Consider the following 13,243-nt stretch of genomic DNA (forward strand, 5'->3'; position numbering starts at 1 on the left):
AAGATGAATTCTTGGCAGGGTCTTAATATATTTATCAGCTTCTTTATGGCAAACTAGTTGAGATTAGCTGACAGAGTTTAATTCCAGACAATAAACTATAATACATATTTTAAACCTCACTCATGTTAGGAAGAGCAAACAGTCACAACTCTTAAATCTCATGCTCCAACTAAACTGAATTGCTTCTTCAAGCAAAAAAAAAACCAAAACAAGAGCAACACCCCCTCAGTTTTGTTTAAAATCTTAGATAACAGTCTAACAGTTTCAAAGATACTTTAACCTTCAATTCAAAACTATACAATGTTAAGTTTTAAGAACTGAAAAGAGTTCATAAATAGTAGCAAAAGATTTTTAAAATGTAGACTCTGAGGCTGCTGACAGATGTGAAAAAATGTGCTTAATCAGAAGAAGCAGCACATTAGTTTGATCTGGCTTTGCAGCACCTTACTTTAAACTCACTCAGCGGGACTTTCTGGCGCTTTTATCTAATAGCAGATTCAATCACCTATTAGATAAAAGTTCCAAAAAAGCCCCACTACAGCAACAAATCTATACAGATGTTAGAAGAGCCAGGTTCAGTTAACATGATGCCTCTTCTGGGCACGCACTGGGTTTGGCGCAGGCACACAGGGTTTGAAGTAAAGCACCATACTTTGGGGGCTTTTTTTTTTTTTTTTAAGTCTGTTAAGCAGCCTAAAATACTGAAAAAAACAAAATCTCATACTTGGCATATTAGAAAATTCAATAGTTCTGCAGACTCTTCACTTCTATAATCTCAGTAATTTGATAAAAATTCATGAACACAAAAATTCTGTTTACAAACTTCTATGAAGCCTCCTTTTATAGCAGAAACATTCAGAACAGCAACTAAGATCAAAAAGTGAATTTTCTATTAAACATTATCAGTTAATTACCTAAGGTATAATACCTATTTCATGGTATGCACAAATCATTCACACAGAAATTAAGCAACCTCTGTGAAAACTTTTTCCCTTGTCATTTTTTAGAACTACAGAGATCTTATTTCTGGGTCACTTAATATTAGGCAATGTGCATGAATTAGTTCAGTATTTCAAGCAATGCCTAGGCTACTATATTGTGGTTCTGTTCATTAGTCTTCTGCTGTGAACAGATATAATACATGAAAAAGGGATTTCATATCCTGTATTATAAAGTGATTCATAGTATACTAATAGAGATTTAATGTTTACATACTGTTTACAGGAGGTGAAGACTGGCATTACTGAAACAGAGGTGGCTCACCTGTCCCTACTGTAACTATGAATTCTGCTTCAACAGAGAAATGAAGGTTCGCCATGCAAATAGAAATCAGATGGTATTCCCTCCCTTGCAGTGCAGGTGAAATGGCAGGGTCATTCCTTCATTATGCTGACCATTCCTTTAACTAAGGCTATGGCCTTCAGATTGCTCTACCTTGTTTTGGGAAATGAAATGGTGCAAGATGTTCCCACAGATTCAAATGATGCACTTTCTGACAAAAATGAGTCACTGGAGTGAAGTATTGCACTTTCCATGAACTGTAATATACTTCATAGGAGCATCTACAATTTAGCACAGCAGTATTTAAACTGTAAGCTGAATCATAATTTTAAATCACAGGTCCAAGGAAAAAGGTGTTGTGGAGAAGCATAACTTAGAAGACCTTCCATGTGCACTGTGTACAACTCGGCCTATATAATGATGCTGCACACACCTCTTCTGCCATGCCAGGCTAGCTTCACTCACAGAGTAGAATCCAGGACCATTAACACACCTTTTTCTATAAGCCTTTATACAAGAGGCAAAAAGGATGGGGACAATGAAAGTTTCTTATGCTCTTCCTTCCCAACTTACCCAAAAATAAATAGCTAGTCACAGTCTAGCCATATATTAAGCACTCCAGTTCTTGTTCTATGCTTACATGTTCTTTCATAAAAAGGAGCCCTTTAAATGACAAATCATTAAGAATTCTGTCAAATACGTTGTTGGCCCAGAAAAGTAGGCAATGCTAAAATCTTCACATCAATTCCTTAATTCAGTTTTATGTAATTTGGGATGTGACCAAACTACCATATTAACTGCAGTTTCACAAAAATGGGGCTGCAGCTAGTCTAACCCATTGCTCAAACCAGGATCATATGCACCTCCACCGATTGTCTATTCTGTACTTACAAACCTTCAGTAACAAATTCAAATATCTAATTTTGCAGACCAAAATAACAAAACATAGCTATTCAATGGAATGTAGATATTTTACAGTAGCGCATATAAGAAATAGGTGTTGGCATGAGTTAATCAATAGAAGTTAGCAATAAGAAGATTTTTACATTGTCCCAACCATCTTCCTGTTAAGGCAGAATTAAATCAGCTGTACTTTTAAAAATTCAGCTCAGTGATTTCCGATTTTATTGCATTCGAAATATTTCATTTAGTCACCAAGCGATTAAAAAAACAAAAAAACAAATAGAGAATGGGCTAAACATCTCATGTGGCACCGTAAAGAAAAGGAATCAACATGTAGTTATTTTAAACTCACTTTTTCTCTCCTTTTCAAGTCCCCCGAAGCCACAGATCGCCAGCTCCCATTCCAAGTGGCACTGCAGGATTCAAAATGCTGGGACACCAGAGCTCAGGCAGGGAACTAATCAGGAACATGGAACCAGCCTAGAGAAGGTCAGGTTAAGTGCCTCTTTTTTTAATATATGGCTTGGTTTTGTAAAAATTCTGAAAAAATATTATTTAAAATCCTTTGGGATGAAGATTTTGAAAAAAGAATATCAGCAAAACTGTGCCATATAGTTAAAAAAAAAAACAGAAAAATCTTACTTACCTGAGCTTCCACAGGCTGGATCTATATCCAAATGCAGTTCACCACAGGTTGTGATGTTCCCAGCATACTCTAAACTGAAGCACCACTTAGCAAGGGAGCTGGAGAGCAGTATATTTGGAGAACCTCAAACAGAAATGTAAAGGATAAAATATAATTTAGGACTCAGTTGCATGCTGGAGGATCCTGGATTAAACTTCTAATTAAAGGCAATCAATACTTAAAAATGATATACAAATCTTTTGGTCAGCTTACCTATTTTGTTTTTTTTAAATAAAAAAATCATACCCATCTCCCAACACAACGGCACCCTACAAACATCTGCATGTCAACTAAGTAACAAGCAGGGAATGAAAGATGCTTTAAAAAGTCTGAGAAACACTGTGCACACTGTAAATTAATATGGAGAACCTAATAAATATATATTTACTTTTGTACTTAGTTTTGTGAAATGTAATTCCCCAAAGTGATAAGCACTCTATCGCATATTAAGGAATTTAGAGGCATTTTTAGGACTTGGCATTTACAAGTAAAGAATTTGGTTCTGATAATTTCAGTCACTCATCCACTCCTAGCAGAAAGCCTTCATTTATAATCAGTCATGATGCTGCACTCTCTCAACCTTAGACATGTTTCCCTTGCCATGAAACATATTATTTGTGATCAGCTAGTTTATGCTTACTGTCACTTTTCAGATTTAACTCTTAAGAAAATGGTGGCCAGAAGCTCTCAAGGGAAAAAAACCTCAGTCCTCTTCAAAATTCTAATTTAGCAATCTTTAGGTTACTTGTACATCTTTTTAGCCAATTCCCTGATAACTGGTGACACATATGACCTTTTGTCAATAGCAGGTTGAAGCAGGTACAACAATTTAGAATAATCCACTCTTCTTGCATATTGTCCTTTAATTTTGTATAGCATCTAAATGCTGTGGGAAAAGTATAACAGGTCAACACTGGAGTGCTTGCTTAGTCTATTAAGTAAAATTTTTGTGCTGCATAAGAGAATGTATAAAAAATTAAGTATGGGAAGCATGCTCTGCTTCTGAAATGCCACTGCAATTACATAATACTTCAGCTGGGGTACAAAATAGAACACGAGATCTCCCCCCATTAGAGGATGCAAAACTTTTCTCCCCTCCATGTCAATCGAGTCCATCAGAAATGAACACTTAATTCTTTTCCCATTTTTCAAGCAGTATGAAGGTGTGATAGCATTTCCCAGAACAGTGAAGATCACTTACTGCGCATTCAGTTTTCTCTCTTAAATACAATCATTAACAATCTTTTTGTAGAAATTAAATATTTACCAGACAGCCTAATAATGTAGCAATTTTTTTTCCTATTAATCTGATAAAAATTTCTGCCCTTTACATTTTATCTTATTTTTTGATATATGAAGGCAATTCCCACCCCACCCCTGCCATGTCGACAATATACAGCAAGGACTGAGCTGCAAGAGGCTAGATGCGTGAAACGACATTAAAGACACTGCCCCTGAGCCAAATCACAAATTAACAAAAGGCAAGTTCTTACTCTGTAAGAGAAACACTACAATGAAGTACATTGTTTTTTAGAGACAGAATCAAAAGCCAGTCTTCAGGCAATAATGTCAGATAGAGAGATTGTGTCTGCCTAGTAATTTATAATTTTAAAAAACTGAAATAGTAGAAACAAAACTATCCTGTTTAGTTTATTTAAAAAAAACCAAAAAACCCCCCACCTTCTCCAACCCTAAAACTTCACCCATTTCTATATCCAATTCTCTAAAATAAATAAATAATAATAAATAAATCAGGAAGATCTTTTTTCTGGTAACTAGATGAATTCTTGCAGAAGAAACGTTCTTCCACAAGAAAGCCTTTGAATGTCTGTATACACTCTTTTTTTTTTTTAAACCAGGAGAAACCTGGCACAAATGGAACATCTGTATGTGGCCACAGTTAAGGTCCTGTAAGTTCTTCCATTATATGACCCTGCTTTCAGTAGCTTATAAATTCTCATTTACCTTCCCCACTGAACAATGCAGTCTCAGTAACCACTCAAAATGTTTTAGTTCTAGCTTATATTTTTGTTTTGTGAAAAATTCAGGGTTTGACAGAGGTATGTGCTTTTTCTTCTCACTTACAAAAATATGTTGGACCTTTGTTTTTTGTAAAAATCTTTAAGTTCCAAAGGATGTTGAGGGCAGATAGTTGAAATTTAGAAGGGCTCTTAAGGAAGAAAGAAAGAGATGTGTTTATATATAGTTGTTACTTGGCTGAACTGGAAGTTCTGTAACTAACCCATGTGTTGGCAATTCACACTTGTGCCACAATCAACAAATCATGGTATTTGTTAAAAATATTTCAACGCTTTAAAACGATAGATGACTACACTCTTTTTAGCGTATAGCTGGAATGTAGTAAGCCGCACCTCATAGAATACACTTGGAGGCTTCATTAACCCATGTGACCTAATGGGATACCAAAACTGCAAAGTTGTATATAAAATGACATCAGCATGGCATGCAAATCTGGCTAGTTGATAATAACTAGACTGCATCACCCTTACTCAGGTTTTCAATGGAACTTTTGGAAAAATAAAGTACTATTTAATAATATTTAGACTGCTAACTCTTTTGAGCAGGGGCACTTTTGTGCTGTTTGCATAGGGCCTGGTACATGAGATCCTGGTCCAGGGCTAGGTCTTCTAGACATCAGGAAGCAAATAAATGGTACCATAATTACATAATGATGACGACAACAATGAGCTAAATGGAAATAAAAGTGACAATCTGGCTTTAAACATAAAGGTGAGTCCATACAAAAACTACAGCCTATTAGAAAAAATGTTAAAACTGAAAAATTAAGCATTCATAATCCAGGAACTGCAAAATTAAGGGTTCATATGCATGACAAAGTACCCTATTTCTAATTAATGACTTACATAACATCTATTAACTGCTAATTAATCCTAGGTTTAAGAATCTTAGACCAAATCAGGCACAATTATTTTTTAATTGCTTACAACCACTGATTATGGTTTATTTTAAATGTATACTATTCCCATAAAGAATTTATGGATCATCCTACATGGAAGAGCAATACAACTGGAAAGATCTTACATGTCTGTGTTGTATATACAAAAATTTGCCATATCAAACACAAATGAATGATAAGCAAATTCTGGGAAAACCGGATGTACTTATATGTAAGAAGGATTTATAAACTGGTATTAGCATTTTTTTCAATCTAATTTTTGACCTGACAGTCAATACCATCTCATTTTAAACCTGCATTACGTGGTCTGCCTTACATTTCAAAGCCAAGATACAGCAGCAGCCTTTGATAAGAGGCATTTTGACAATGAGCAGAATGGAAGCATTTGTTGTAAAGGAAATATTCAGTAATGAGCAAAAATACCTATATTTTTTTGGTACTGGCTTGTTATTATGAAATGTTTTAAAACAAGTGTACCAAGAGCGAAGTCCATATTTCAATGCACTCTTATCTACTAAAAAGTCCCAAGTGTCATGAATTACTCCATCAAGATCACAACTAATAAACTTTGTTCAAGCTATCCCAGTTCTGGTCAAGTGCAGCTCTTAATACCCTCCCAGAAAGTTGCCAGTGTGACTATTTGGGGAATATTTGAGTGATCTGACTTACTACTTAGAACTGTCTTATGTATAACTACATGCCACAAAAATACCAAGAAAATAAGTTGAAGCTACCATAATTAATCTCTCTAATCATGTGATGATAAACACCACCACATGCAAGGTATGTGAGCAGCATGTGCATTAGCTATCTTATTCTTAAAGGGAAGCATCTCAGCAAACAACAGCAGCACAAAACTATAACTACATCAGCTGCTTAAGAAACCTTGACAAATGATAACCTGAAGTCTGAGGGTCCTGTGAGGAGCCCTTACTGGAAGACTGATCAGAGCTGGAGGACTGTGGTGCTGAACCCTCAGCTAGCTCTCGCTGTCTCTGTTGTTCAGCCTTCTTAAGCCTCAGCCGCTGCAGACCCCTACGAAGTATAGCTAACTCAGGTGCCATTAATTCTGACAGACAGGAAAAAGAAAAAAGGGTGTAAAAGAAAGAGGCATAGAACATACAATAAAAAGAATGTAAAATGACTCAAGTATGAAGCAACAGCTATTAAGAGGAATAAAAGCAATGTACCGACTTTATGAAGAAGGTTACCAATAACGAACAAATTAGAAACATAAAGAAAATGTGTTTAAATTCGGGGTTTTTTTCTTCCTAAATGCATAAATCCCAGGAAGAGGTTCAGTGTTCATGCTACATGATTGTTTGCTATGCCAACATTTAATTTTCTCCATTTAACAGCTTAAACATATATTGATCCATCAGATAGTTTAAGTCACTTACTTCATAAAGTTATTTAAATGGAATTTTGATATAACCCTTCCTGCCAAATGGGAAAACATATAATTTTGAAACGGGGATTATGCACAAAGGTCACAGGACATGGCTTCCAAAGAGCAAACAGTAAGTCATAACAGTGTTCAAGGTATTTTATGTTAGTCTTCATTTTTACTCTCCCAACTGTAAACCATAAAATAAATTTTAAAATACTGGAAGTTGGTCCCACAAAGAAGTAACTCAAGGGATCACCAAAGATTTCCTGCTAATGGACTGCTTAAAGAAACCTCTCATGAGAGACCAGTTTTGAAACCCAACTACTCTCACCATGTCCTCGTCTTCCTATTTACCAGTTATAGCTGCTACATTTTCCCTTTTCCGTCAAGAAACAGCCTACCTCTGGTTAACTGAAATCTACAATTAGGAATTTAAGTCTTTTCTCTTTATGTTCTTACATTCCTCCTTATAGTCTAATATTCTTTATATTCTACTCCTTTTTATGCTTTGACAATAAAAAATAAGGTACAGAATGTATCTGTTGTTATTTATAGAGCAGCACATCTTCACATAAGCATACCACAATTTGCAGACATGAGGAAATCCGCTTAGAAAGAGAAACACCTCTATGAAATGGAAATATTCTAAAACTTTATGCTTTAAAATAAACAGCATCTAAGGATCTCAAAGGCCTTCATAATTTTTTAGCTTTACAACCTCATGCAGTGAGGCAAACAGGGATTAGAACTTATTTCACAAAGTATACTGCTTGCCCAAGGTCATAAAGCAAATAACTGGAAGAGCCAGAACCTACTTAGATCTTGGAGTCCGACTACCCTAGTCTAATATCAGTTTTGCATAATACAACCAACCCTTCGGTTACTGATGAGGAAATGTGACATGAAGAAAAGGAAAATAAGTGTCTTAAAAGTTTCTGGCATGAAAAGATGATGTTCTATGAAGCAGGATCACAAATGCCACAGGACTCAACGTTTCTGGCTGCCCATACATGGACAGTGAGGCTGATCTGAAGGGCTGCAATTGCAATGCGTTGGAGCAGACTCCAGTGTCACATGGATTAGTGTCCCCATGCTGAAAAATGGCAGGGGGGACACTACCTAACACTGATTCAACAAGTTTTAGTTAAAGCACCCCACTGCCATTTTGCAGCATGGGGATGCTGATACACATAACATTCTAGGCGCTTTGATTAGAGCAGCTCTTGGAGACTCTCTAATTAAAGCTCCTCCCCTCCCCCCCTTCCTGAAGCACATGTATAAAGGCCCTCTGTGAATAAAACTTCAAGTCACTTAATTTTTTTTAAAAGTTATGCCTAAACTTTTGATAAAATTCTAGTTTCCAGCATGTTTACTGGTTTAGTTCTAACTCCACCCATAAATCATGATCATAATTTCAAAAACCTATTCAAAATTACATCTCATATTTTAAACAGGTTTTTTAATTTTATATAAATTTCAAAGTTATTAAATTGTTTTAAAATTAATTAGAATCTTTGATCAAAAATATATCTTGCCAGAAAACAGAGTAAAGGGAAAAGTGCTACACTACTTTCTCTTTCTAGTTCAAAATTAAAGTGTTTTTAAAAATACATGCATCTCTGGATTTCATTTTTTCCCCCCAGTTAACTGATCACTCAATACAAAGAATGTTTGTGCAATGTAGAGCAGAGAAAAAAAGTTAAATTGCATTTTATATATGTGTTGTTGCATAACCTTATAATTTGTAAGTAGCTTGAAAGAGTACTTATTCAAATTAATGTGAAAATTATCATGTTACTGGATATTGCCTAGCTTTTGTGAAGTGAAAAAGAGTGAAGCAAAAACCAGTGCATTAGCTTTATAGCAATACTAACAACTTTTTGTAAATAATAGGGTAATAAAAGTTTCCAGCAATCATGACTCCACCCACTTAGAAAAGGAAGGCTACCTCAAGAGAAAAAACAGTTTCCTGAAATTTGGCTCATCAGCCTGGTTTACTGATTATCTGAAACACATTTAAGTGGTGTCAGCTGTACTTTCCTAACAGGATAATGTGCGCAGGCTTCAGATGAAGTGGTTTAATATGTGACCAGACTCCAAGCACTGTATTATTTTTGTCTGGGATACTGTCTGCAGAGCTACATTTAAAAATTCTACAGGATATAATGAGCATTTCAAAGATAGGAAATCAGGTGTTCATCACATGGAACACTGCTGAAAGCACAGCAGGGCCAGGATTTAAATGCATTTTACATTCAAGCATATTTACTTACAATTTCAAGGGACAGATTATTAGAGGGGCCTGTGGGGAATGTAGCAAATTACAGTAGTGAGGAATGAAAACTATTTGTCTAACAATCCATTCTCCTCATGAATTCGTGCTCTATTTCTAAGAAAGTCACTCTGACCCACGACATGGTGATTGACCTTGATTTCACATGTCACTAAAAACTGGCAGTCCCCTCTCCAAACCAGCATCTGTTATTGCTTTCTCCATACTGATCCTAAAAGTCTTTTATTTTCTTCCTGATGTTTCCAAACCTGTTCCCCAGTAACACCTTAATCTATATATTTTGCAATCTTCTTCCACTTAGCCTTTGTCCTTTTCACCGTTATGTTCAATATACTGCTACTGGCATCATCTTTTTCTTTTCCCGTTACCCCACTCAAATCATTGCTTATTTTTTTTAACTTAAATTCTTCTTCCTTACCTTCACAATTCTGCTATTCAAAATCTTACCACCTTCTACATCTCACCTATACCTACTCTCTAATTTCAATCTCTTACCCCATCTCAATCCCCTTGCTTTACTGCTCCCTTGTTCACATATTTATACCTTCAATCTTGTGCTGCCCCTTGTACTCCCTCTCCATCTTCCAAGAGCCCTATTTCCTCTTCCTTCAAAATTCTCCTTAAAATGCAGCTCAGGTGATAATTATTTCTAGTTTCCCCTCAGCAATAAGTTTCCTATTCACTTACTTTACTTACTAATTGTTCTGTATCTAAGACCAGAAGTTCCTTGCAGTCATGAACAAAATATTTTCTATACGTTTCCAGAGCTTAACATGATACTCAAATGATTTCTAATAAATAAAAGCTTTAAAAATGCAACAGTAGTGATGGTTTCAAATTCTGAGGTGCGGGGCTCTGTCAGGTTTATTTTAGCAGTCATTTGACTCCATATACCAGCCTAAGAAACTATTCTGCTGAAATTCAGACCAATTCAAAGAAATGCAGAAAGGTATATCTGGTTAAGCGAATGTGTTATTTAGGAAAGAAACTAAATAAATGCTGTTACAGAAATATATCAAATTCTGATTTCCTGCATTATCATAACGTGGCCTGCAATAGGTCTCTTCCTTAATATGGAAAGTATGGCACAGAACACAGCCTTCAGCACTGGAATTTGTGGTCTTTGGTGTTCATCTATCTCAAAGACCAGAATAGCTGAAACCTGTTGTATTTTACATAGGTGAGCGCTTGAGTTTTTGGCTGAATCACTGGTTGATGAAGTATCAACATCAACATGCTGTGAGCAAAAACTATGCACCACTGAAAGCCAACCAGACTAAGTAATGTGGATTCCTTCATAGGAGGTAGCCTACTATAAGGATGAATCAGGTTTGTGCTATATGATTACATTCTCTTTAATAAATACCAGCTTAAATCTTTAACTTCCCACTCTTTTTGATATTTAGGCAACAGCCCTGCTCCTTTCTGGCACCTGTCTTGAGGTGGGAGTCTGGTTGCACCAATCACAGCACATCAAATAAAACACTATGGTATAACAGAAGCAGCCTTGTGATGACTGCTTCTCAGAGTGGGGGAAATAGGAAAACCTCGTCTGTCACCCGAGCACATCCATTTAGGACCTGAGAAAATCTCCTCCTCTGATAATGATAACACACACCGCCTGCAACAAATATCAGATACAGAGGGTACCTTACATAGTACTGTCAAACTCAGGTGTTCAAGACAAGGGCCGGGCATCAAAAAAAAAATCTCATTTCTTTCCCTCCTCCCCCTAAATAAAAAATACACAACTTTAACTATTTTAATGTGTGTGCTAGTTTGAGCCTTAGGGTACAATCAGGTCTCCATATTTTGTCTATATAAGCACAAGACAAAAAACCCCTCACTTTTTAAAATAAAAATGGAAGGGGAGATCCTTGAATGAGGCAACTGGGGCTCAAAGAAATATACCAATTATCATAACAAAATCTTAGGAGGTCACAACACTGTTTATAGGTGGCATCCATGGGCCACTTTTATGCCCTTTACAGGTCTGCAGGACAAGCAGCCTATAAAGGTGGTAACTGCTCTCTCTTCTAATAAAAGAATCACTGATATTGCCACTGATCTTGCAGCAGTGACAGAATGGGCTGGAGTCAGAACAGAGCTCTTCAGAAAAGCGTTTCCTTATAGCCACACTTCGGATCATCAGGTAGCAATAGACATACCTAGTTTTCATTCAAGGTTATGAGTTGAACTATTAAAAATGTACTAAAGCTAAAACTTATTTTTGTATTTTAAATTTTCCCAATAAACCACCACATACAGCACTATTTCTCCTCACCAGACTGATGGAGCGTAGGTTGAGCAGAGGCCTCCAAAGATGGCCTTTGTTCGTTGTCAGGAGATGACAATAAGGAGGTTGAGGGTGGGCTTTCCATTAAGGAAGATGTTGAAGGAGCTTGGGCTGACATGGTAGAGGAAGATGATGATGGAGGTTGTTCAGGACCATCTACTTCCATTGCAGTCTCTGACTCACCCCTTGGTGGCACGCTGCTAGTAACAGGGGCATCTGGTCGACTGGCCCCACCTTTGGTTTAAAACACAAAACAAACAAACAAAAAAAACCCAAGAACAACTGCCCCACCAGTAACCGACTTTAAAAAAATACCTTTTTCTTTATTTGACACATTATATGCTCAACCCAGTAAACAAAACACTAAAATAAAAACCAGTCTGCCCCCAAAAGCTTATATTGTAAATGAACACAGATATCTAACATCTGTTTTACTGCTTCCCATCAAGTTTGTTAGATTATCAACATTCTATTAATCCTTAATAAAAAACAAAACAAAAGAGTCTTGTTCCAACCTATTTTTCTGAAGGAGAATTACCTCTTGATCGAGATCTTCCACGCCCTCGGTTGCTCTGAGCAACTTCACTAGCTTCTTCAAACCATCTTGACAGCATATCTGACATCCTCTGCATTAGCGAGACATTAGGACTTTGCTCCCCTGTAAATACAGAAATGCTAAGAAAGAATTCCAGTGCATTCTTTCTTTTTCCATATGAGAACAGTGCTGAAGTTACATGAGATGATCGATCCTGAGAATGAAGTCTATCTTTCAAAACAAAATTACCACATTTTAACTTGAAATGCAATTTGAGCATTGAATTTTCTTGTTTCTCATTTTATTGATATAGGACATGTTTATTAGACTGTACTTTCAAAAAGTGTGTGTTGGGGTGGAAGATGAGGAAGACTGGAGCTAAAATGGAACAAGCAGGAGATACTGTATTTACATGAATTCATGATGTCTATAAGACAATCCCCAATAATTAGTCTATACACGGAAAAATATAAATTTGTTATAATTTTCCAAGTACAGGTTTCTCATTTTCCATGTACAGGTTTCTAAGTATTTCAGGTATCTCTTAAATGTTTTTCTCCCACCCCAGCCCACAAGTGCTCTGGCAGGGAAAGCAACATCAGGGGCTGAGGGGCCAGACCCCAAGCCTCTTACCTCTCTGCCTGACCCCCTTGCCCTCACCATGCCTGTGCCTGCCCTCTGTCCCCCCGGCACTTGCCCTTTTACAATAGATCCTAGAAGCCTAAGTCAACATACTGGAAGGAAGTATCTATGCACCTAAGGAGAGAAGGACAGAGTGCTATATGGAGATGACAGCTTTCACCAAAAGGAACAGAAAACATACACGGATTAGTTCTTGAAAACAAAGGAATCATAGATAATTAGGGTTGGATAGGACCTCAGGAGGTCATCCTGTCCAACCCCCTGCTCAAAGTAGGACCAT

The 13,243-nt window shown here is 36.6% G+C and overlaps 1 protein-coding gene across 1 annotated transcript in view; it reads right to left on the reverse strand.

Moving 5' to 3' along the window:
- DCAF6 (DDB1 and CUL4 associated factor 6) overlaps positions 1 to 13,243 on the reverse strand; it is a gene marked incomplete at its 5' end in the record, with an annotated part of 140,301 nt that overhangs the window by 58,537 nt on the left and 68,521 nt on the right. Inside the window, 4 exons of the mRNA XM_019557099.1 lie at positions 2,831 to 2,953; positions 6,709 to 6,876; positions 11,775 to 12,020; positions 12,325 to 12,444. Coding sequence (XP_019412644.1) covers positions 2,831 to 2,953; positions 6,709 to 6,876; positions 11,775 to 12,020; positions 12,325 to 12,444 — 657 coding nt within the window. The remainder of the gene's footprint in view (positions 1 to 2,830; positions 2,954 to 6,708; positions 6,877 to 11,774; positions 12,021 to 12,324; positions 12,445 to 13,243) is intronic.

Source organism: Crocodylus porosus, unplaced genomic scaffold (assembly GCF_001723895.1).
Source record: "Crocodylus porosus isolate Cpor-Errol unplaced genomic scaffold, CroPor_comp1, whole genome shotgun sequence".
In the NCBI taxonomy this organism is placed as follows: domain Eukaryota; kingdom Metazoa; phylum Chordata; order Crocodylia; family Crocodylidae; genus Crocodylus; species Crocodylus porosus.